The following is a 27,588-nucleotide window of genomic DNA, read 5'->3' on the forward strand; positions in this document are numbered from 1 at the left end:
GTTTCAGTTCAGTTTGTTGTGGAATAGGAGGGTCCTGGCAACCTGAGGCAGCTCTGGTGCCATGGAGGACCACTTACTGCTACGAAGTTTTACTGTATACAAGCCCTGGAGAAGCTGTGTGGAGGCCATGTCAGTATTGCCTGGAGACGTGAGACTCATATCAGACCGTTAAGGCTTAACATGGGAGATGGCGGTAAGTGCAACTATATTTGGATTTTTTAATAGTTAAAAGCCAACTTTATGCAAATAGGGAAGAAAGAATTTACCATAAGAATTTCTGTTCTAGTTGAAAAAATGTAAAAGATTTTGGGAAGATAGACTATAAAAGAGTGTATGAAAACCTAAAGATATTTTTAATTTAATCCAATCTTGAGGACAAATTATTAGGGACTCTAAGTTTAAGGGAAATTAATCAAAAACTTGAACAATTCTACTCTTTGAGTTTAAACTAGATCCTTTAAGAAAAAAATTGATAAAAGAAATCTAGATATTCAGAACAAGTTGAGTTGATGACTCACATAACAAGGATTCAGTCACTAGAAGACATGTTCACGCACATCTTAGTATCCAGTGGCTAAAGCCAAAATAACTTTCAAAATATGTCAGATGGATGAGGAACAACTTACCATAGAATAAAGTACATTTGGGATGAAAATGTCCATCTTTGGAAAGTCAAAAACTACTTTCACAAGAAGCTGAAGGATGAAATAAAAAAATTAAGGAACTCAATAAACAGAAATAATATTTTAACACTTGGAACAAGTGCTAAATAACAAGGGAAATCAGACCAAATCTCTGACTAAGCAATTGCAAGTGATGATGGATTTTGCTCCCCTCTTTGGAGAAGATAAAACAAGTATAGGTCTTTCAGAGTGAATGTAATAAAGACATTAGAATATAGAGATTGCTTAGATAATTGGTCAAAGATAGCTCTGAATAATCTGATATATGCTTTTATTAAAACCTTTGGAGAAGATATAAAAATATAAATTATCTGAAGAAAATGAAAGAAACACTTAAAAGCATATTAAAGCTTTCTGAAGTGAATAAAACATCTGTGCAGTCAGAAAATGCACAGTATGAAAGTAAAATTCAAAAACACTGGCAGAAAATTTAAGTAATTACTAAAGTTTATCAAGAAAATCAAATAAAACCTTACAGATTATTTGCATTTACATTAGAGGGGATTAATCACATAAAGATAGAGGAGAGGCTTTCCAAAGCAGACAAAAACGATCAGTTATGCACATATGAAGAGCTATATACTAATAGAAAAAGACCCAATCTTCTTCAAAAATTAGAATTATCCTTATCAAAGGCACATTGTTTCCCATGCGAAAAAGCTCATAATAATTGATTGACAGTTTAGTCTATCAGGGAAACCTGAATGACTTAAAGAGATATATACAACAAACCACTTCAAAAAGGATTTTTTTATAGTCTTGATGTGTGATATAAAGCATCATACACTGGCCTCAGATGATCAGGGATTCCTCTGGATTATTTGATCACTAGAGATAGATGAGCTTCAATCTATGTTGGCTCAGGAATCTACTGAGAGAAGGTGCTTTGTATGAATCAGATGTCATCTCCATAAGACAAGGATTTCAGGAAAATGATTCCTCCATTAGGTTATCTTCACCCACAAATGCAGGAGAGCTTATCCTAGCTTCTCCTAATTCTTATGACCTCACAGGACGAGTGGAATTTAGAAGTTTTAATACGTCTTTTTGTTATAAAGTCCATGATTCAAAACTTTAGAAATAGAGTCTAGTAGATTTGGTATGAAAGAATCTTGGTAGTTTAAGCACATCTGATTTATTTCTCCCATTTGAAAGAGAAGAGACAGGACCAGCTTCCTATCTGGTTCCTTATCTCTTCCTCCAATGTTATAAATTAAACCAAAGAATTAGTTAATGGGAAGTCCTCTTTTTCCTTTTCCTCTTCCTCCTCCTGGAAACATATTGGGACTTTCGCAATATTACTTTTCACCAAGGGATTTTTCCGGCTCAATATATCCTCCACTAGCAACAGGAAGTGTCTCTCAACAACACGGGATGTTTTCCATATTCATACATCTAAAGGTAGAAGAAAATTACCTTCTTGGTTGATTCAGCCTTCAAATGAACCTACTTCTTAAAATCTGGTAATAACAAAACTGTGTTAGGTGTCCGAAAGCAATTATGAATTCTACTTTAGTTTCATTGCCTTTAAATTGTTATACAAGAGTTCAATGTGAAGCTCAATGGAATTAAATTCTTAGGGTGATGTTTTAGAAAAATAAGTTATGTAAATGTGAATATTATGCATAAATAATTTTACTTTCTAGACAGTATATATACAATATACTGTTTTTAATAAGTCCACTGTAACACAATCTATAGAGAAAGATTTATACAAGCAGTTGAGCAAAGACATTTGAAACTGTAAAGACTTCTGTATGCCACATACTATACTTACTTAGTTAAAAGAAAAAATTAAAGGAAATTAATGTTTAATTATATATATGTTAATTGATTTTAAAAGTTCTTTAGTGAAAATGACAAAAGAATTAGCTAGGTAGTTGAAAACAGAAAAGAGATTCATGAGGAAACACCATGGTGGAGTGAGTCAAGTCTAGAGCTGTTGTTTTAAATCTCCTAGGATCATAACATGTCACCAAATAAATCTTTGAACAAAACAAAATAAAACAAAAGAAAAATCCAGAAAACAAAATCATTATTTTCCATATTTCATAGTCTCTGCATTCACTGTCCATCTTCCCCAGGTAACTGTTCACACCTTCCGTTTCTTCAGTCGTGCAGCCTTTCCTCTTCCAATCTCACTCCCAATTTATTCCCTTGCCTTTGACTTCACAGAGAAAACTGGAGGAATCAGAAAATAACTCTTGTCACATTCCAATACCATGTCAACACAGTCCCTTTCTTCTATACCTATACAATCTAATTTCTGTCCAGCTACTATGGATGAGCTGTTAGTTCATGAGAAGATCTCTTTTTTCTCCTTTTAGCTCCAACAGAGGCTAAGCATCCACATCTGTCCTGGATCCAGCCCGTCATCTACTCAAAGACATTATTCCAGGATTCGCCCTTTCTTCTACCATGCAATTTTTTACCCACTATAGATCATTCCTATTAGTACACAAACTTGCTATCATTATATCCATCTTACAAAAAAATTCTTTCTGACCTCTCTTGACCCCACTTACCCTGCATGTATTGAGTCATTTATTTCCTTCTGTTTTCAGCAAAGTACTGTTAGTTTGCTTGCTATCTCCAACTTGTCTCCTATCATTCTCTCTTGCTTCCTCTCCAGTGTGGCTTTTGTCCTCTCTCCTCTACCCAAACTGCTCTCTACAAGGCCACAGATGCCTCCTATATTGCTAAATCCAATAGTCAGTTCCTAATCCTCATTTCACTTAGCCTGTGAGCAGCATTTGGCACAGCTTTCTCTTCCTTAATATACTTTAATACTTTCTCCTTTTTCTATAAACAGAGGAGAAATTTTTTCCTCACAGCTTGTCTGAAGGAAAGCCCCAAAGGCAGAGTTAAAACATCTATGGAGCAACCTTTTGTCTATTTCACTTTGTCGTGAGTGGTAGCCAGTGTGAAAATGCATCACCTCCCCTTGCTTCATATTTCCCTTCTCTCAATTCCCTTTTTCCTCTTGCTGCCCTGAGTCCATACTTCCCAAATAAAACATCAGCACCTTTATCCTTGCCACAAGCTTTGTCTTTTAGAGAATTTGAACTAAGACTTTCCCCTAAATGTTAGGGCACAGGGCCCAGCAAAACGCATTTTACTTCATCACCAGTAGGCTCTAGCTATTCGAAATCTGCTCTCCCATTCTTCTCCCACCAAATATCGATCCTTGAATTAACAGACCCCTTATGAAACAGTGATTTTTGAGTATGTGTTGACCCTGGGTGGTGATTTTTCAGTGGTTTTATATTCTGAACCTCTGGAAATATCCTTTCCAAATTATATAAAATGATACACCCAGAACCAGGTACATATACTTGGAATACATTTTTATTTACAAAGAAGTGATTTTTAATATATGAAGGCACAGACACAGAATAAATATCTTACAGCATTGTCATTGTACAAATGATATCATTGGTAGGATCATCAAGGGGCACAAAGATCTTTTGAAAGAAAAGTCATTATTATTGCTTTCACCAAGGCAATAGGAAGAGTTGACTGAGGAAGGAAATTAGGAGAAATTTCACCAATGAAGCCCAAGGATCCGGGTAAAGCAGAAGAGGCTGGAGGTGAGTGAAAAGTTTGCTGGGGGTACCACGGTCTATTGGCACCATCTGGTGTTAAACCAAAGTAAAAACAGAAGGTGAAGAAAAAACTTTTGTAAAATATGGAGCCAAAAGGAATCTAGCTGTGGGTCTTATGCAGGTGGCATCTTGAGGCTTCATAACAGAAACAAGAGATCGTCAAAAAGTAGTTTGCGAAAGCCTGAACCATATCCCCCTATAGCTACCTCCTCTCCTATTTGAAGAAATAGATACTGTACTTTTCATCATCTCTCACCCATCCTCCCCAGAGCGTGTCATTACCATCCTGCTGTCCCATCCACACCCTCATCCCCAGAAATTGGCTATCAAACCTCCCTAAATAGCAGACGTCAACTTGGAGCAGGGAATGCATTTTGAATTACTGAGCATTTGCTTCACATTCTCATTTCCATAAATGTTACCTCATATCTTAACATTTGACAATATAAAATTCAAATAAAATTTCTTTCCTTAACAAAAAATATTTTCAATGAAATAACATTGCCCCGAAAAGAGTAGTTTAGCATATATAAAAATGGCCTTTTCTCTTATTATTTATAAACAAACTTTTTAAACTATATGTAATAAAATAAAACAAAAGGACACTAAAAACATTTTCTCAAATGTGTCTGTATGTGTGCTTGCACTTTTGTCTTTGTGAGTGGATGAGCATCTATGCTTTGTGTGCTGGAATGACTTATTTCTGCTAGTCTCACACGGACCCAATAGGCTAACTCTCATATAATAAAATGTACCCCTTGGTACAACAATATGCCTTGAATTATAACAGTGATTCTCAGTAAGGGGCAATTTTGTTTCCCAGGGGATATTTGACGATGTCTGGAGACATTTTGGTTTTCACAACTCGGCAGGAGGAGGTGGGGAGTTGCCACTTTCATCTGACTTGTAGGTGCTAATAAACACGCTGCAGTGCAAAGGACAGTCCCTCGCAACAGAGAATTATTTGGCCCAAAATGTAGTTAGTGCCAAGGTTGCGAAACCCTTATTTATAAAACACTGGCACCTTGCTCCATTTGGATCCGAGCTCTTCTTTTTCCTTTATTAAGTGTACGTTTATTGAAAGCAGGTCCCAGATGGAATTTTGTGAAACCTCTGCTTATTTGAGAATGGAATAAGTAAGGAAAGATAACCTTAATTACTAACTGCTGGTAAATGTTCCTTCTTGTGAATAATTGGGACATAGAAAGATTTGTGGACAAACGTCAGGTCAAACAATCAAATATACAGCAACGTTAGAAAATCAAAGGCTAACTTTAGAATTTTGTTAGGACTTGTCTTATAGAAAACCTTAAGTGAAACAAACAAATAAGTTTACCACTTACTGTGTCAGTTATATCCCTTACTTATGAACAAATATAGAATATATATGACCTGTGAACAAGAAGAAAAGAGCTTGGTTATTCTAAATAACGATTCAGAGGATTTCATTCAGCAGCTTGTTACGATGTAACCATTCAACAATAGTCTAAAACGGGCTGGCAAGCCTTTTGTTCGCAAAAAACCAACAAGTAAATCTTCAGGCTTTGAGGGCCATATGGTCTGTCAATTACTCAACTCTGCCTTTGTAGTGTTTAAACAGCCCTAGATAATACATAAACAAACAGGTGTGGTTGTATTCTGATAAAACTCTACTACAAAAAGAAGCAGTTTTCTGGATTTGGTCTGTGGGTCCTGGTTTGCCATTCCCTACTCTAACGCAATTACCCGTTCTTTTTCAGTGTACTGAGTATACTTAAAGCATGCCTAATTTATGACTAATTATTTGTAACAAAAGTTAAGCTTTAAGTAATTAAAAAATTTAAGTAATTTAAGTAATTCGAAGTTTTAAGTAATTCAAGTTTTAAGCAATTCCTTTCTCTGAATTGATCCAAAACAACGACTGTTGTAGACATTACATAGTCTACATACCAAAACTGTGTTTGAGTGCCTATATTTTTTCTCATTTTACTAAATGTCAGAAGTTTTGCTGGTTCATATAGCAAAAATATTTTTAATTTTCACTCTGACTTGAACATGAGTTATTTTCTTCATATTTTTTGAAGTTACATTTTCTCACCTACCCATAATTATTATTGGACAAGTTAATGGTCTAGTTTTACGATTACTCTGTTATCTTCTGTGTATTCAGTGATTGATTTGCCCTGCTTTTGAGATGAGAATGAATGGAAAATATAAAATTTTACACAACTGGTTATGACAATGGATAGCAGCATCTTTTAATGGAATATATAGAATAATTATATAAAATGAAAAATTATGAATTAAAAATAAAACATTATTATGAAATCTGAATATGCATAAGCTGCACCAGGTATTTTAACATAGGGAATTTAATGTAAAGATAAAGAGAATTGTTAACTAGGTAACAGAAGAAACTAAAAAGAGAACACTAAAATTTCACAGAGGCAGCAACTATATGAAGTATCTACTATCTGTAGAAGGGGAAGAACAAAAAGAGGAGGGTGGAATTGTGAAAACTTAGAAATTTGACGAAGGGGCACCATGGAGATGCTTCTCAACAGAGGATACTGTCTTATGGTCTGGGGAGGGGTGCCATGAGGATGGAATCCAGACCTCTGATGAGTATTTGCTAGCTGTATGGTACTACTGTTTTTGACCAAATACAATGAGCTTAGTTCTGGGAGCATTGGAAACACTGCAGATTGGACTCAACTTTTGCTATTGGACTAAACTGCCACCGCTGAGGGAAAGATGCAAACCTACTAAGATAATACTGACAGCTTCCTCCAGGAATGGTTTATTAACTTAATCTGAAGAACTAGTACCCGGGTCATTTCTATTCCATGAGTCAGGGAGCCTAAAAAAGGGCTGCTCTTGACTGCTGAGTGTATCTTTTCTCACCGAGTTTTCAGAGAACTATAGAAATAACCATAGACTGGCACTGAGGACCTATTAGGTTCACTGTGAGATGGTTCTGTGTTAAAACTCCATTTACTACTTGTCTTCAAGTCATAATGGCATTTAAGTTTCTCAGAATTAACTATCAGTTCAGAACGAATATCTAGTAATGACTGAAAAATCTGGGTTTTTTCCTTCTCCAATGCAAAATGACTTGGTAAATGGCCACAAAACCCTTTGCAGAATGCTAGAAAGATTTACAGTATATTTACCCTGTATTCTAGGTTGAATTCTATGAAAATGCTGTGTTTAAATCCCTTTTGCCCATAGTAATGATAATGCATTGCTTCTAATGTCTTTCAAGATTTTTTTCTTTGTTGCTAGTTTTCATAAGATTGATTATAATGTGTCTGTTTGGTGTTCAATTATCTTTTTCAATCTCTAGTTTATGCGTTGGGTCAAATTTGGGAAATTTTTTGCTATTAATTCTTCAAATATTTTTTCATCCTTACTCACTTTCTTTACCCTGTCTGAAACTTCAATAGATTTCTTTTATTATTGTTCCATAGGTCCTTAAGGACTCTCTTAATTTTTTTCTTCAGATTCTTTTTTGTCTATTGGTAAGACTAGATAGTACCCATTGATTTGTCTTTGAGTTTACTGATTCTTTCCTCTGTCATCTTCAATTTATTAGTGAGCTTATCTAGTGAATTATTTTTCCTTTTGATTATTGTATTTTTCAGTTTTATAATTTCATTTTGGTTCTTTTTTATATCTTCTATGTTTTTGCTGAGATATTCTCTATCATTTGTTTTAGGAGTATATGTATTTGCTTGTTAAAGCATTTTTACTTAATGCTTTTTACATTTTATGTCATGCTTATTTTAAGTAAAGCATTTTATTTTAAAATCCTTGTTATATAATTCCAACCTCTGAGTCTTCTCAATACTTACATCTGTTGGTTGTCTTTTCTCATTCAAGTTGTAATTGTCCTGTTACTGGTATGATGGGTGAGTTTTTATTGTATCTTTATCATTTTTAGCTATTATGCTGTGAGACTCTTGATCCTAGTTATTTTTTTTTTTTCATAAGGAAATCACCCTATGTTATATAAATGAACCAAAGATAGCCTCTGTTTATTGATCCTGTATTCACTTCTTCACAGGAGTTTTGGACCTGTTAGTTTGAAAGTCTATCGTGCCAAACCAAATTTTTTTCACATCTGATTGTTTTAAATGCAGCCAAATAAGCAGATATTTAGCCATTTAATATCTACTTGCTTTGCCTATCTCACAAAACTGTACCAAACATCTGATACCCACACATGAGAGACACTCTGAATCTGTAGAAGACCTTGTTACTGCTGCCCTTCAGAAATCTCTGACGCTGGGCTGCTGAGCATTAGCATGTAGATATGTAAGCCATGTCTCTGATACTCCGCTCCCCCAAAAGTTCCCTTGCCCCTCTCTACCCTGTGTAGTGGAATCCATGGCATAACCTTTGGAAGGTCTCATACCGTGGGGGACTTCCTCTACATGAAAATCTGTCAAAGCATTGCCCAAATAAAGTTCTCTGTATGCTACTGTCATCTCACAGTCCTATCTTGTTCCTTGATCAACCCCCAAGTTTTTCAAACTCATTACACCCTTTTTATATGTAGTATGCAGTCTGGATACAGCTCCCTCTTGCACCCTGCTGACATTGTCCCTGTAAAAGTTTTGAGTGCTGACTCTCACCACCTTGTTGCAGTCAGGTGAAATGAGATTAAACTTGACACTTTCTCAGCAAAAGTGGAGCACTGATTCACACTGCCTTGTTCTCCCTGAAAGGGGTTTTAAACTAAGCTCCTGACAGGCCTCACTGACAACAGAGAGTAGGAAAGCAGAGTGCTGACTAGTCCCACCTTACATTTCCTTGTTCTGCCTTATTCTTTTCCAGTGGGGGTGGAGGCTCAGCTCCCTGCTGCCCTCCACTGACACTATCCTAGTAGGTAAATCAGAGTTCTTCCTGCTACTACCAGTTGTGGAATGGAAGCTCACCTCCTCACTTAGCCCTGCACTTACAGAGCAATCATAGAACTGCCACCATCCTCACTGGGTGAATTTGGAAGAGGAGCTTCCTGCTTGGCCCACCAACACCATCCCAGGCGAATTGAGGCAACACTATCTTTTTCTGCTGGGCAGGGATGAGGGGGTAGATAATTAGCTCCCTGCTTGCACAACTGTTAGTGTTTGGCTGGAGAGGGTTGAATATTGTCAAAATGTTTTATTTGGTTAGGTCACATTTTCCTGAGAACATTGGCTAGAGGGAGAAAGATTTTCCCTGAGGTTTTTCTCTGTGCCTGCTGGCAGATCTGGGTTGAAGGCTTCTCCAGTGCCCCATTCTAGATATGTGGGAGGCAAAAAGAAAACCCGAAGAACATGCCATTGTGCCATTCCTCAAGTCCTGAGACTCCTAGGTAGTTTTTCTTTTTTCTACTTGTCAGAATCTTCTAATGTTTGTTTGTTGTGTTATGTCCAGGATTTTTAGTTATAAAGTGGAGGAACTGGGAGAGCCACAAGTCTCCTGTAGCCATTATTATCAAAACAACGGCAACAACAAAAAGCCTTTATTGAGATATAATTCACATACCATAGAGTTCACCCATTTAAACAGTCAGTGTTTTTTAGCATATTCACAGAGTTGAGCAACTATCGCAACTATCCCAACATTATCATGCCAAAAAGAAAGACTGTGCCCATTAATAGTCACTCTCATTTCCTCCCAACCTTCCCTACCAAGGCCGAGGGCACAACAGTTCTTTCTGTCTCTATAGATTTGACTATTCTGAACATTTCATGTAAATGAAGGAATTCAACATATTGTCTTTTGTGACTGGCTTATTTCACTTTGCCTAACACTTTCAAGGTGCATCCATGAGGTAGCAAATATTAGCATGTTACATATCAGTGTGAAGATTAATTTGTTAATTATTTATTTATTTATTTTTTGAGGAAGATTAGCTCTGAGCTAACTGCTGCCAGTCCTCCTCTTTTTGCTGAGGAAGACTGGCCCTGAGCTAACATCATGCCCATCTTCCTCTACTTTATATGTGGGACGCCTACCACAGCATGGCTTGCCAAGCAGTGCCATGTCCACACCCAGGATCTTTACCGGCAAACCCCGGGCCACCGAGAAGAGAATGTGCGAACTTAACCGCTGCACCACCGGGCCAGCCCCAAGATTAATTTTTATTATTGAAAAATATTCTATTGTGTGAATATACCATATTTTACTTATCCATTCATCAGTTGATGGACTTTGGATTGTTTTAATTTTTTGTGTATTAAAAATAAAGCTGTTATGAACACGTGTGCACTTTTAGTGTGGATATATATTTTCATTTCTCTTGGGTATGTACTAGGAGTGCAACTGCTGGGTGAAATGGTTACTCTATATTTCACACTTTGAAGAACCAGCAGACTGTTTTTCAAAGCAGCCGCACTATTTTCCATTCCCACCAGCAGTGTATGAGGCTTCGGATTTCTCTGAGTCCTTCTCATTACTTGTATTTGTCTGTGTTTTTGATTTCAGCTACCCTAGTGAGTGTGAAGTGAGATCTTCTCGTGTTGTTGATTTCCATTTCCCTGATGACTAATGACGTTGAATATCTTTGCATTTGCTTATTGATATTTGTACATTTTATTTGGGCAAATGTCTATTCAAATATGTTGCCCATTTTTCAAGTGAGTTGTCTTTTTACTATTGAGTTGTAAGAGTTCTTTATGTATCCTAAATATAATTCTATCAAATATATTATGTTCTATTTTGTGAGTTTTTTCATTCTCAGTGGTGTCCTTTGAAGCATAAAATTTTTAAGTTTGATGAAGTCAAATCCTTTATCTTTTTTTTCTTTGCTTCTTTATGCTCTAGGTGTCATAGATAACAAACAATTGCTTAATCCAAGGTCTCAAAGTATTTCACGTATGTTTTCTTCTAAGAGTTTTACATTTTAGTTCTTACTTTTAGGTCTATAATCCAGGTTGAATTTATTTTTATATGGTGTGAGATGGAGGTCTAATTTCATTCTTTTTGCATGTAGATATCCAGTCGTCTCAGCACCATTTGTGGAAAAGACCATTCTTTCCCCATTGAATTGATTGGATTATGTAATCTATTTACATTTAATATTATTACTATAGTTGACTTTTTACTTGCCACTTTATGTTAATTTTCTATGTGTCTTAAGTCTCTCTCTTTTGGTTTCTTTATTCCTCCTTTAGTTATTTTTACATTAAGTGAATATTTTCTAGTGTAACATTTTCATTTCTTTAGTGATTTTTTTTATAATAATTTTTTTTGAGTTATTTTCTTAGTGGTTCTTCTAGGACATATCATAGACATCTTAACTTATCAGACTCTACTCCAGATTTATAATTAATTCCGGTGATATACAGAAATATTCCTCCTATACAGCTCTCCTTCCTCTTCTCACCTTTTGTGTTATTGTTATAAATATTACATCTATGTAATTACACAACCAAAACCACGTTGTTATAATTATTATTTTTATATATATTTTGTCTATTAAGAAAGCTGACAGAAGGAAGAGAACAAATACATATTTATAGAATTTGATATATTAACTTTCTTATTTACCATATTGGATCTCCCATTTGCTCTAGTTGATTCAAATTATCATAAAATGTAATTTGCTTACTCCAATATAGCTTTGTTTTCACTCACTTCTTTAGTGCTGCTGTTGTCAAATTTATTATGTTTCTATATGATATAGGCACAAAATATGATTTTATGTGTATTACTTTATATAATTGCTTTTTAAATCAGTTAAAAAAAAGAAATATGCATTTCTACGGTCATTTATAATCACATAACTACGTTTACTGATGTATTTTATTTTTTAAAGTGTGTTTGAATTATTTCCTGGGATAATTTGCTTTTAGCCTAAAGACTTATTTTAGTATTTCTTATAATCTGTGTCTTCTAGCAATTAATTCTTTCATTTTTAGTTTATCTAGGATTGCCTTTATTTCACCCTCATTTTTGAAAGATAGTTTTCCTGTATTTAAGACTCCTGGTTGATACTTCTTCATTTCTTTCAAGACTTTTTCTGTGTCATCCCACTGCCTTCTGGTCTCGATTTTTTCTGATGAGAAGTCATATGGCATTTTTGTTTGGGTTCCCTTGTACATGATGGGTCATTTTCCTCCTATTGCTTGCAAAATTTTCTCTTTGTCTTCATCTTTGAGCAGTTTTACTATGATATAGCTGGATGTGGATCTTTATGAATTTGTTCTATTTAGTGGAAGAAACTTATTGTATGTGTAGATTAATGTTTTTCACAAATTTGATATTTTTCAGCAATTATACCTTTGAATATTTTCTGCTTCTTTCTCCTCCTTCTAGTCCTTCCATTACGTGTACTTTGATGTCTTAATGGCATCCCACATTTGTCTGAGGATCTGTTCATTTTATTTCATTTTTCCTTCTCTGTTCTTCAGATTGCAAAATCTCTATCAATCCATCTCTACATTTACTGACTTTCTTTTGCCGGTTCAAACCTACCGTTGATCCCCTCCAGTGAAGTTTTCATTTCACTTATTGTACTTTTCAACTCTAGAACTTCCATTTGATTTATTTTTGAAAATAATTTCTATCTCTTTTTTATAGTCTCTATTTGATAAGACATTGTTATCATACCTTTGTTTATTTCTTTAAGCATGGTTTCCTGTATTTCTTTGAACATGTTCATAACGGCTGCTTTGATGCCTTTATCTATTAAATCTGACATTTGGGGCCTCTCACTAGTAGTTTTTGTTGCCTACTCTTTTTCTCACGCGTTAGTCACACTTTCCTATTTCTTTACATGTCTCAATTTTTGGTTGAAAACTAGACATCTTAGGTAACATACTGTTGTAAATTTGGGTAACAGTGTTCCTCCGCACTCCAGGACTTATTTTGTTTTTTGCTTTTTTGTTTGTTTAGTGACTTGGAGGGACTATTTTAGTGCATTTACAGCACCCCTCCCTCCCCACAGTGTGAAGACTCTGAGATCGTTCCTCAGAGGGTAAGCCTCTGGCGTGTCCACAGCTACCCTGGCGTGAGAGTGGTTTTAGCAGGTCTCTCTCTGACTGTCTTTTCCTGATTTCTCTGTTAAGCAGTCCACCTCATTTGGTATTATATCCAGCTGTTAGGCTGCACTAAATTCAGGCCAATTGCTGTATTGGTTTTGTTAATGCCCCAGGGGCATAAATTTCTTCATGGTCTGATCCAATTTTGCAGGCGTAGTTTGTGAGGTCACTCTCTGAAGTTTGTTCCAACCCCAGGAGGGCTCTTTCCCTGGTTTTCTCTGGTGAACTAATGGGCTTGCAGAGTACCTTGGTGTCCCATAGAGTCTCAGCTTTGCCTTAATAGCTTATCATTAAAACATCCATTGTTTCTGAGTATACACTTAGGCTTGAACTTTCCAAAATTCTACTTCAAATCAAGTCCGTTCCTTTGGACAGAGCTTCAGGGTGCTTTGTTCTTGCAAACTACCTCTCTGGGTGACTTCTCTGTGCCACTGCTCCACAGATGGAGTGCAGGAATGACATCATTTCTTTGCGAATAGTGCACTGGCCTTTAGTGATAGCCTTTGGTCTTCTTTGCTTACCTCTCTTGGTATTGTATCTTCATTTATGAGTGAGCTAGGGAAAGGATGATCAGGGTCCTAGTGTGGTTGGCCTGCCATGCCCAGGGTAGAGTATCCACCTTATGAATTGGAGCTGGGTAGAGGAAAGGAGCCCCTGATCTCTTGGCCACATCTCCAGGATTGTAGCCTAAGAAACTCAGAGCTGGAGTTGATGAGAAATGCACGCAGCCTGGCCTTCTCAGTGAGGTACTATATGTCTTGACTAGGAGCTTAGGGGAGAGGGATCCTTGTCTTCCTGGCCATACCTATTCAGAGTAGGGCTTCCATAACACTGTGTTGGGTAGGAATAGGACGTATGTTGTGGCTCAACTGCCATAGACTTTTGCTCTTTTTACTGAGATTTAGTATATTTTCTTGAATAAAAATTATTATTTTTTTTGCTGTTTCCCATAGGACAATTTTCAGAGGCTGAATTTTAATGTTTTCTATAATGCCTAGATCCTACCTTTGAATGAGCTACTTTATATTCCATAAGATCAAAACTTCTTAGCTCCCCAGATTTCTAACCTCATAATCTTACAATCACAAAATTAAAATTATTACCTTATTATTTCTTCACAATATCCCAAAGAATTTAGTGAGTTAAAATAGATGCTTTTTAAAAAAACAGATTAAATAGTTAAAATTATTCCTGAAAAATACTCATTTTAGCTTCAGAATCTTGTGTAGTCAAAAAACAAAACAAAACAAAACCTGGTAGAGTATCTCCTAGATTAATTAATATTCTCTGTGGTTTAAATTTCTGTCTGTTTGTTTAGGAGCTACCACTGGCTATGTACCAGTAAACACACTTTTTCAATAATGATTTGCTTATAGACTGTTTATTTTTTCTTCTTTGAAAAATGGGTTAGTTCAGAGAAAAAGATTAGAAGTTCTATTGACTATACATCACTAAGAAAACCCTTCAAGGGTTTTGGTCTCCTTTATTTTTACTACATTTGTCCCCAATTTCTAAGTGAAAAATACATATTTCGACCTTTATTTCATTGAACAATTGGCTTTTATCTTACCTCTTTCATAGCTTAAAGGTGTGAGAATGGAAGAATGGAAGCACACATTGGGAATGTTGAAGCATCAGATTATGCTTCTATCTATTGCTATTCACCTTTTGGGTGGTTCATTCCTACTTTCTGAGAAAGTGATGAATTGCTGTGTTAACCCTTTCTATTCCCTCTGGATAACTGGGGGAGCCGGGCAGGGGGTGGAATCCTCAAGGATTCTGAATAAAGATTTGGTGTTTAAAGACAAGGAAAGTGCAAGGGAGATTTCCTCTTAAGCAGTTATTTACAAGAGGGAAGAGCAAGACCCAAGGGATCTCATTATAAAGTTGAACAGGATTGCTGGTGTTTACGATCTCACTTTCTCCATATCCCCAGGGATTCTGTCACTTTGAATTTTAACTTCTCCCAATACTATTTGAAGCTGTTAAAAAATTTCAAATGAATTTCATACTAGTTCACAGAGCAAAAGTACCTTTAGAGTTTTCTCTCTCAGAGGAGAAAGACAATAAAAGAATTGATTATTGTTCAGAATCAAAGTGAATCAGCTAAAACTCAATGCCAGGTCTTTTTTCCTTTTCAGATGCCAGGCAATCATCAAAGCAGCATGAAGGAATAATCAGATCACCAGGGACAGACTGGCAACCGTTCAGAGCCGGTATCTAATAACCTCCTTCTCTAGTGTATAGTCAACTTCTTAAGTGGCTGAAATGTCCCCCTGGGGGAAGACTTGAGGGAAGACTCTTGAATATTATTTTGTTGCATTGCAGGATCCTTTATTAAAGGAATTCTCCTCAATGTCAATTCAGAGAATATGGGTCTGTGAACTAGCTTAGGTCTGGAAACTGGGCAAGAGGCCATGAATCTTCACTATATTGATTCAAATTATATTTCTGCCCCCAGACCTATAAATTTCCTGCTAATATGTTCCAACTAACATCTTAGTAGTTTAGCCAAGTATCTTATTCTTAAGAACCCTATGATAAATTATCCATCACCACAGATCCCTGCAGGTCAAAATGTCTTGGTCATGTGACTTAATTGTAGTACCCAGTTCCACCTTGTTAAGAAGGTTAAGTGCCACTTCTTGGCATCTAATTTTCCAGAATATCGTTATTTTCGATATCAAGTACAACAGTTCCATTGCTGTATTTCCTACCATCATTGATTTTGCACATCATGTTCCTATTAAAACTCTCAGAGACATTAAAAGAAGATTACTGCAATGTGGATAATTTTTTAAAAAATCACTGGCCCACAGAAGTTAGACACCACAGAGCATTTTAAGAATACTGATACTCTCCTTACCAGTTCATTTCTTAATGCCTTAGTGGAGGAAATGTCCTTCAAGCTTTCCATGGTTATGTTTGGAGGGTGGCTGAGCATATTGCCTTAGACAGATTTCAAAATTCCTATCTTCCTGATACTGCTAGTTCCTTATTCCACAAGGCATCAGGGAACTTCCAGCTTTTTAACCTAATTGACTGTAGACTATCACTGCGTTCAAGCTTCAGTTAGCCAATGCAGCATACACTTTCAGGAGCTTCAGCCAAGCCATTGTATCCCGCACTTGGGTGATAACACTCATGTCATTAAATTCAGATCATTCAAGCATTATATTTCATATTCTTTAACATTCACTGCTATACACACTCTCAAACTTCTGCTAATATAAATTGTAGGGAACTGTACTCCTTTCAAAGTAATTACTCACGGAGCAATATTTGTACCTCTTTGTTATAATTTTCCTTGATGATTGGTGAAGTTGAGTACATTTTCCTTTATTGGTCATTTGATTGTCCTCTTTTGTGAAGTGACTGTTCTATTAGCTGTCTTTTTCTTATTGATTTGTCAGAATTCGTTATATATTCTGGATAGGAGTCCTTTCCTCGGGACAGCTAGACAGACAGACAGACACACAAATATACAAAACACATTGCCTCTCTTAATGGACCTTTTGGTATACAGATGTCCTAAATTTTACTATATTCCAATTTAATCAACTTGTTCTATTATGATTAATAGTTTATGTCTTGGTTAACAAATCTTTTCCTATTCAAAATTCATGAAGAACACCATCAAAACCCAAATAGTTTTACTTCTCACATTTGTATCTATAATCAAGTTGAAATTGATTTTTGTGTATAAAGTTTAGATAGTTTTCTCTCATAAAGATATCCATTTCACCTGGAACCATTTATTGAAAAGACTGTCCTTTCCCTGCTGCACTGCAGCGTCACAATTGTCAGAAATTGGTTGACTGTCTATGTGTAGGGTCTGTTTCTAGACTCTTTACTCTTCCTTTGGGCAGTTTGCTTACCCTCATCCTTGAATACAATGTGTTTTGGAAGTTTAATCATCACCAGAAGTGGGAGTTTGTTATTATTCCCAGTTTGCTAAGAATCTTTGCTTTCATATAAGTGAATGTTGAAATGCTTTTCTGAATCTATGGAGATAATCTTGTTATTTTTCACTTTTATTATGTCAACATCATGGATGAATAACAGAATAATGTGGTGATTGATTTTCAAATGTTAACTCAACCTTGGATAGTTGGAGTAAACCCACTTGGTTGAAATGTATTAATCTTTCTTTATTTCTGGATTTGATTTGTTAAGATTTTGTTAGGAATGTTTGCATCTATGTTCATGAGAAATATTATTCTTCTCTTATTTTATTTTTTGGTAATGTCTTTGTAACATTTTGAAGACAAGTTTATGCTGAACTTATAAAAAAGAGTTAATACATACAATTGCTTACTACCAAATTACAAAAATGATTAATGTACTTGCTGTATGAACACAAAAGTTTGAAACCAAAGATGATTCATTAACCCTGTAATCATATCAACCTCTGTACCAAATTTATTCCCACATTTTATTTTGGTAGCATAATTTTGAGAAAGTCCCGACACTTGAAAAAAATAGCTGCAAATAGAAATAGGTTTTAGTCAGTTTGTTTGATATATGAGGATTTTTTTAAAAGTAGCTAGAGACAACAGGAGGGTTTGAGATTTGCAGAAAAATGATTTAATCTTAACAGGAACAGATTAGTGAGTTGTAAAAATTTATAGTTAGCACATACAATTTATACATTTTTGTTACAGTATCATGATAGTTTAAAGGTATTTAATCAATCCTAATTTAAATCCAACTTTTGTAGGATGCTTCTCCTCTCTCTCCTTAACACAGCTCTTGGACTCCGTGGAGCCTGCTTTGTTGCCGCAGCTGTAGAAGGATTGTCAAACATGACAACTAGTGATTTTGAAAGACATTTTTAGTTTAGTATCAATCCCCAGGAATTTGGGACATTGATGCTAAAATATAAGCAAAATTTTTAGGTATTATTTTCACTTTCAGATGATGACTACTACTACAGTAAGTTGACTATGATTTAAAGGTTACACGAGGCCAATTTCTTTATTGGAAACTTTTTGTAAAAAGATACTAATGTACTGCTGTTTCTCCAGAACCTTTTTCTTTTCCAATCAGCCTCTTCATGGCCCCCTTGAACTCCTTATTCCTTAGTGTATAAATCAATGGGTTCAAGCTGGGAGTAACAATGGAATAAAAGATACTGAGAAGTTTACCCTCATCCTGAGAAGGACTATTTCCTGGTTGTATGTACATGTAGATAATAGTCCCATAGAAGATAGACACCGCAATGAGATGGGAAGAACAAGTCCCAAATGCCTTTTGTCTCCCTGCTGCAGACTTCAACTTGAGTACAGCTACAGCAATGAAGCCATAGGAGACCAGAATGAGAAGAAGTGGTGTGAGGAAAATGAAAAAACACAATGCAAATAAAGTTTCTTCCATGGCTGTGGTGTCCACACATGCAATCTTGACCATTGCAGATATTTCACAAAAATAGTGATCCAGGTGGTGGTTCCCACATCGAGGAAGACTCATAGCATGGGGAGAAAGTATCATGCAATTAATGATGCCAATTACCCAGGTCATAGCCATCAGGCCTTGACAGAGTTGGGGATTCATTATGGTCATATAGTGCAGAGGCTTGCAGACATCATTAAATCGGTCATAAGACATCACAGCCAGAAGCATACATTCAACTGTGCATAGTGTCACATCAGTGAAAAGCTGAAAGGCACAGCCAGCAAAAGTGATTTTTTTCTCTTTACCCCAGACATTGACCAACATTTGTGGGACTATATTTGTGGTGTAACAGAGATCCAAGATGGCTAAATTTCTAAGGAAGAAGTACATGGGTGTTTGGAGACGTTCATCCAGTAATGGCAGCAGGATGATGGCTATATTTCCCATCAAGGCAATAGTGTAGAAGAAAAAGACAACACCAGAGATGATCGTCTCCAGCTCAGGCTGCCCAGGGAATCCAAGGAGTATAAATCCACCAAAGTAGCTATCATTGATCATTTTCTTATTTTCTTAGTATCACCTGTGAAATGAAAACTAAAAATCAACTGACAGGAAGCTTTGGTGAATATATTTATAAACAATATTACTGGTATATATAATTAGGAAAAACATATGATGACATGAAAGAAAACACAAATATTTTATGTCTCATCATTATTCTAATGTTTTTCCTGTTTATCCAATTGAGTCTAAAATTTCTCCCCAAGTCAATTTGCCTATAGAGTCCATACTCTCAATTACTTTATCTACTTCTATACAAAGACAAAAAACTGCAAATCTCATAGGAAAATTCACAGAAAAAGTGGCTAAGTAAAAGATGGACTTCCCTTTATTAATTGGGATGCTAAGAAGGAGGTTGGAAATCTGCAACAAATTATTGCCTACTTCATCCAAGAGTTCATAGAAAATGCAAGTTTCATATCTCTAACGCCCTTTTAAAAAAATTGTTTAAGCTCCACAGGTTCAGTTCTGCTATCCATTTTTATCATGCTATCTAAATTATCTGACTTTATACTTTAAAATTCAAACCTTTTCCTTTCATCTCAAAACTTATATTTCCAAATGTTATTTGCTTCCCCACGCCCCAGAGCCAGCATTCTCCCTCTTTCATTGCAGATGCTATTTTTTCACCTGTAGTTTTGATTTCACTTTTACCACCTCCTATGCAGTGATTCTTTAAAAATGCATCCATTTCTTATTTTTATACTCAGTCTTTATTATTCATTTCTGTACTTTCCCTCATCCCACGAAAATTTTGGTTCTAGTATTCATGCATTCAAAATATTAAACCTCTTCAGGAGGGGGAATTGCATTGTTTTGTTTTTGTGTTATATCCCTAATGACTCTCCTGAGCACAGAGAAAGCATGAATAAACATTTGCTGTTTGTTAAAAGAAATTTTGATGACCACACCAGGCTCTTTCCCTTTGTATTTAAAAAACGTAGTGTGTTTTTAAAACTCAATCCAAATAATCAACTAAAAATAGTCTCTCAAACACACAAAAACATTCCTTGTTTCTAAACCAGTTGTCTCTTTCACATTATTTTTCCACTTGAATTCTCTATAGCAGGTTAATATCTCCTATACTGGAGCTGCCCTCTGCCTTCATAAATAATTCCTTTTAGTTGGTTTTTCACTAGCGTTTCTCACACTGCAACTTCGATTTCTTTCCTCCTTTCACTCTGCATTCATCTCCAAAGTTTCCTAATTAGGTATCTGATCTGCTTTCTCCAATATTTCCTTTTCCTGTATGACTTCAGTTACTAATTTTGCACACAGAACTAACTATTCTGTTTTTCTGGTCCACTCATCTTCTGCATCTTCAGATTTACAATTTTATCTAATTCCTGGGCATTTACACTGAATTTTACAACAGCAACTTCCCATATCAACATATGCACAAAATTGAATTCATTATATTTTACCTCTTAAAACAAGCACTAACTCTTCGACAGATTTGTAAACGTTTTATTTATGTAGATGTCTCACAAAGTACTTCCTATGTTCTTAACAAATGTTTGTTGAAATGAATTTACAAGTTTTAGGGTTAGAAATTAAAAGCACAAGTATTCATTTTCATTTTAGCTTATATTGCGTTAGATATCAACTTAAGACTTAATCTATGTCTCAAACTTTGAAGGAAAGAAAATTGGTATAAAAGCTAGAAGTTTTTCTGCAAACTTCTTTAAATTTGGGAACCTTGTAAAATATTTTTAAGACAATGTAATTTCTTTCCCCACTTACCCTAATTAAGCTTAGTGAGCTTTTCTGTGGTGGTGATTTAATGGAGGATTTTCTGCAGGAAAAAGATATAACTTTTCTAAAGTAGGAAATGTTTCTTTCTCTCTTTACCTAAATAAGACTGAGAGTGTAATCCTTCGTTACTTATACCTTTCCTCCCACTTGCCATTGGGATCCTACATGAGTGTGGCAGAAGCAGTCCCTGCCTGTCATCTCTCTCAGTTATGTACCTATCCAGGAAGAACCCTCCCATTTATATGATTCAGAGGAGAAACATCCTTAATGTGAAAGATAACAAGTGGATTTCCCTAAATAGCAGTGACGAAATATGTTGAATCTGAGAAGAACTTGGGGACACTGGGTAATCTCATTTGCAATTAAGATGTATTGTAAAATTTCTCAAGGGATAAAATATTTAAAAAAAAAATCTCCCAGAAAAAGTGTTACAAATTTCTGTAGTTGACCAACTCCTTCTCAACTTTGTGTGGAAATTAAAATCATCATAATTATTGGAAATAATATTAATGCAAGATCAAATGAACAAAATACTTTCATTGATGATATTATTCTATTTTATATAGAAGAACACTGTGTGTCTAGATGTTATAGATTATCACAGGTGACATAGGTAATGAGCAATACAGATGAGACACATAAACCTACATATAATAATGATTATGTTTTATTTTCTCTATCACATCTACTTTTGTACAATCTAAACTTTCAAATATATTTCAATAACAATGAAATTCCTGATTTCTACAAAGAAGGGCACCTTTAGCAATAGATACACCACAGTGTACCAGAATTACTACCACAGACAGAAAAGATGAGAGAAATGTGGTGGTAATTATTTGATAGACTTATGCCTGAAACCATAATGTATTACTTAAATTACTTCCTATTACTTCCATTGACAGCACACTGCTTGATTATATACTCCCCAGAAATTGCCATTTTATGGGTATGTGTTCCTTGGAAAACTTTCAGCAGTTTTTCTTGTTGAATAGCTTTAGTAATAGGATCAGAGAATGTAAGTCTTGTCCTTGATTCTAGAGATTATTTATAATGACAATGTAAAGTTCTAGTGTTAGTATGGTGAAAAACCATTACTTCCTCCTCTCCTCTGACAAATCACCTCAAAATGGCAAGGAGAATAATAAAGCAGAAATGCGAACTTCCTTTAAAAAACTGTCCTCTGAAACATAGATCCTAAAATAGGATAATATTCTGAAATTAGAGAAGATCATACACGTGTGGAAGAATGCAGAAAAACGCTGTCCACTGCTGCCAACACCTGAAAGAGCCCATGTGTCCTCTCTGAATACAGCCTGGGGTAAACTGGCCCTCAGTGAAACAAGAGGAACAGGGGATGAAGCTTATCAATGGGAGAGTTCCCACACCTTATTTGACTTCCAGAAGAAGCTACAAGAAACCACAGAGATAAACCATATTCCAAGGATATATTCTACTGTGAGATCACTTGAGAGAAGCAAGAGCGCACTGTGAATAGACCTAGAGTAGAAAATCTTAGGAGACGGTGTAAATTATGAGCTAAAAAGCTCATTTGTACACACAGCATTGGGTCTGAAGTCACATTCTTATGGCTTAAAACATGGCCTTTGTTCCTCCCCAACACAAATATTCTGAAATAATTGGTCCAGGATAAAAATAACTTATTTAACTACAGTGATAAAAAAATTAGTTCCAGATCTATAAAATAAAATAATCATAATCATAATAAATGGGCAAGGAAAGATCAGGAAAGAAGCCAATAGCAAATGAGGGACACTCATGTCACCTTTTAAAATGTGACTATGCAGCACATGAGGATTGATGATCATATTTCATTGGAAAAGAAAAACTTAAGGAAATAATTAACTCTATAAAGCTAGGACACATGACAGAAATATAAGAACTCATAAAATACATGATGACAGAATCAGATGAACAATAACGTAGTACATTCCAGAACAAGAAATGGAAGACAAAATAGAACAGAAATAAAATAAAAATTTAAAGCACAGAGAATAGACATGGCTGAAAAAACCTTAAAGTAAAAGGAAGGCAAGATTAAGAAATTGAATAAAATAAAAATGAAATGAATAGAGGTTTTTAAAAAGTTTAGAAAATTATAATTATTAAAGTTTCTCAAGAATATTAAATGTGTGTATACTTGGAGTTTATGTTTAAATATAACTAAAAAAACGTAAAGGAAAGAAGAGGTCTGGAAATTGAAAAAGATCATTTTGAAATTATTTGACTTTAGTGAACTATTAGTTAATCAGGTAAAATTATTAGCCATCTATGAAAGTAATCCTGTGATGAGGGGATAGTGACTGGGAAGAAGCACAAGGGGAGCTTCTGACCAGGTGCATATATTCTCTCTTGACTGTGTGCTGCTTACAGGAGTCTTTCCACTCTGTGAAAATTCATTGAGCTATACACATATGAGTTTTACACTTTTCTATATGTATATTATACTTCAATGGAAAAAAATGTAATAAGAAATTTCAAACCACAAATGACAACCAAAAAAATTCCTGTTTATATTGTTGGCAAAAGGCCAACTCCTTAATAAATAAAGAGTTCCTAAAAATCAAGACAAAAAAGACTTGTAAACCATAGTAAATGGACAACAGCACTTCAAATATGAGCAGATATTTTGCAAATGGGCAAGTGGCCTTTAAATGTACAAAAAGAATATCAACTTCATTCATAATAACAGAAATGCAAAATAAAATAACACTAATACTCCATTTCTCAACTATCAAATTGAAAAGGAAATCCAAATGTTTGACAACATACTACATTAATGAGGCTCTGGGAAAAACTAAATGATGTAATTTATATTAATCTGCAATGAAAAGGTGTCTAGCACAAATAAACACTAAATATTAATTTTAAGATTCATGAGTTGAGTATATATCCATTAAAAAGAACTATGGATCCAAAACTCAATCCAGGGAATGTATTTTTTCCCATGATTCTCACTTAGCCGTTAAGGAAACATTGATTCTTTGAAAAAAATAACTATTTCAATAAAAGAGAATCATGATTGGATTTAAAATTTTCCTTGAGGCTGAAAATTGGCTTAAGTGTCTATTCGTAAATAACAGAGGCAGGAAATAATCTAGAGAAGAGACAATTCTAAATTGCTGGATTTATTCTATATGAAGGAGAGCCAAATGGCAGTGTTATGTAGAATTCATTTGCTTTGTAAGGAGTTTATGATGTTATTTTTCACATTTTCCCCATGGGCCAAGCTCTTTTCTCCATGATCATTGCTTAATTGTAACTGGGAGATTGGTTCCCCTAGGTCAAAAGTTATAACATAACCCATCCTAAAGTCAATACATTCCCTTAGGAGTAAAAGACAAGGAGATGCTAGGTATCCATCTATTTTTTCAGATATGGGATAAAAGATGAGCAGAGTCAATATTTTGATGAAATTTAGACACAAAGAAGGTTGGACCCAGGAGAAACTACAGAGAGTGAAGCATTACCTTACAAGTCGAAAAATGAAGCAATACTAAGAGGTAAGGGACGCAGTGGAACTTCTGAATCACTCCTTTCAGAAGACAAGGAACCTTAGTTCTGAAGAGGGAAAGTTGCTCTTACTCTTTATACTTTTCTTGATCTTACAGACAGAGAATATTGCTTAGAGGGCTGTCATTTTGACAATCAAGGAGTCTGTTTTATGGAGACTAAGACTGCAGACAACAGAAGGAGAGAGAGGTGTGATCATGGCATGTGAATTAAAAATAATTTCATTAAGAATAAAACTTGGGACCGTCCCCCGGCCAAGTGGTTAGGTTTGTGCTCTCCGCTTTGCGGCCCAGGGTTTTGCCAGTTTGGATCTTGGGCATGGACGTGGCATCACTCATCAAGCCATGCTGAGACGCTCAGATGCCAATCTTTAAGAAAAAAAGAATAAAATTTATTTAGAATGAAAGAAAAAGAGGAAAATGATATTCAAATATTTGAACAGCAAGAGTGAGTAGGGTATTGAGTTTAGGTTGGGTAATTTTTTTTCTAATTTCCAGGATTGTTAATTATGGGAAGAGCTAACCAACAGATAAGGGAAATCATGCAGGGTAATACTGTTAAAGCATGAACTGAAATCTTCCCCAAACCAATGTAGATTTGGTAAGAAATCTGCTTAGAGGTTTGGAAAATGACCTAAATAATCAAGTGGATGAGCCGTTATTTACCAAGGAATCATATTTCTACATATATGTAATTTGTAATCGGGAAAGGATTTCCAGTGGATTTAGAGGTACTACAAATTCATTTTAGCAACATAACACAAGAGTATAGAAAGTTTGCTGACATGCACCTTCTGAATGTTTCAGAGAATTTGTTATTGGACCAGTTAGGTAGTATAAATGATACAAAAGATATACTTGTTTCCAGGACCAATTTGATTATGCATACCGCTCAAATTTATGTCCTAATCTATTGAAGATAACAAAAAAAAGGACATTTTATACTAAGAAAGATAAACTAAGAAAGTATGTACTAAGAAAGTATAATGTATTCTATACTAAGAGAGCATAAGGGAAAATTATTTTGGATGATTGTGGATTAAGTAGGATGTAAAAATATTTTCTGAGTATATCTTCATCTTAGATTTACTATATGATACTTCGTCTTTCAAATCAGCCCTTGAATAAAAGGTATTCTTAACAATTACTCTGTCCAGGAAGAAACTTTGAAATCAGAATCTGCCCTTTCTTCCTTCATTGCTTCCTTTCCTTCCTTCCTTCAAAAAGGGATGAGTGAGTATTATACCTTGAAGAAGTGGAAGTTACAACTGGCCATGGACTAAATTTTAAATTAGGTGGAATTTGGCGTTGGTGACTTCCTTTCTATTTTCTCTGTCTTACTTCCCTTTAAGAGAACTTCTCAGGTCTGGAAGTTTTCCTGCACTGTCCAAATGACCACTCATGCATAGAAGTTTTCATCCACTGTAGAATGGCCTCTTCTTACCATAAAAATTACTCCCACATTTACATCAAACAAATCACCATATGAATGGTGAATGATGTATATATGGGAAGAGTATAAATTTTATTAGGATAACACATTAACCCAAAGGATTTAAACTTTCAATGTTTTCTTACCACCTATCAAATAACTCTGCAAATTTGTGCTATGGATATGATTAAGCATAAAAAATTGATGACTAAAGTAAAATGTTTTTAGTTATCATGGAAAGATAAACGCCACAGTAAAAAGAATCCACTAGGATCTTTTATTTTATCCACCTCTGTGCTGTTTTACATCGACTCATTGACTCTCCGTAACAACTCCCATGAAAAAGTTACTTGAGTTAATTGTCCAAAGACATGAAATTAATATCATATAAATCTAATCATACAATCTCCACTCTCAGTAACTGCCTCTTTGAATGATTTAATCATGTGTCCTGAGAAAGAATATTTAAAGTACAAAATCAGGCATATTGGATGGCAATGGAAATATTGTAACAAGAACCCAAGAAGTCTAGTATATATTCTAGCAAGACCAATTAGTATAACTGAACAGCAACCATTAGTGTAACCAGAAAAAAGTAGAATTAAACAAGGAATGCTCCTTGGTGGTGGGGCATTGTTTAATAACATCTGTTATATATTTGTACATTGTGAAAAGAATACCTCATCACTGAATAAAATTTGGAAAAGTGGAATACAATTGTATAATGAAAATCATTAATAATCTCAAATCCAGAGATAATCCTAACAGTCACTTTTTTAGTGTGTTTTCGCATGCTTTTGTAAGAATATATTTCTATGTATTTCAGCAATATTCAGACAACATTTCATATTATGCCTTTTTCAATACTGAGATATTATGAGCATCATGAATAGGCATTGCATATCTAATATAAATTTTATTGATGGGACAATAATCTAATAAATGAATAAATTATATTCAACATTTTGCTATTCTGAAACATTAAGGCTATTTTTTTCTAATTTTTCAATAATGTAAATATGCCAGCGAAATTTATCTGAGCATGGAAATGTTTATGAGCATGTGATTATATATCTACGGCATTTTCTTAAGAAGAAACTACTAGATAAATGATATCACTATTACCATTTAAAAATAACATTCCTTTATTACTGTAAATTCTTGGTGATGTTTAAATATAATCAGTATGAAAGATTTTATTTATATTTATATAGTTATCTTTTGAAATTGTACCTTTAGTAACTGCTAACTTTATGGACTTAATTTTAATAGAATTTCTTAATAATTGAATCTCAGGATAGTAATTATGTGTAAATTATGTCAGAATGTTTTATTCTTCCTACTATTTACGCTTTTTATTTAATTTTATCACTTCATTGTGCTAGCTAGGAAACCAGCTCGCTGTCCTTTCCAGGGCACAGCCTGTTTTGCCTAATATGCTTTGCCATCTTTCATTTCAGACAAAAGAGCCACCTTGAATTCAGGCACGCGGATAGTTGGAGATGACAGATTTTATATCTTTACTAGCTAATATCTAATGTTTTAAATAAACTATGTTACAAAGTGAATGTTTAACAATTCACACACTATAAGTTTATTCATTAATCCTTGTGG

The 27,588-nt window shown here is 34.9% G+C and overlaps 1 protein-coding gene and 1 long non-coding RNA gene across 2 annotated transcripts; one reads left to right on the forward strand and one right to left on the reverse strand.

The window, feature by feature from the left end:
- Positions 1 to 27,563, forward strand: LOC138919605 (uncharacterized). Its single transcript, XR_011429918.1, has 3 exons — positions 1 to 193; positions 15,441 to 15,515; positions 27,435 to 27,563. It is a non-coding gene; the product is annotated as an uncharacterized lncRNA (long non-coding RNA).
- OR2U1 (olfactory receptor family 2 subfamily U member 1) lies at positions 18,304 to 19,251 on the reverse strand. The gene is given in 1 exon segment (NM_001391092.1): positions 18,304 to 19,251. A coding segment is annotated over 1 exon segment (948 nt).
- Positions 27,564 to 27,588: the final 25 nt, after the last annotated feature.

Source organism: Equus caballus, chromosome 20, assembly GCF_041296265.1.
Source record: "Equus caballus isolate H_3958 breed thoroughbred chromosome 20, TB-T2T, whole genome shotgun sequence".
NCBI classification, from domain to species: Eukaryota; Metazoa; Chordata; class Mammalia; order Perissodactyla; family Equidae; genus Equus; species Equus caballus.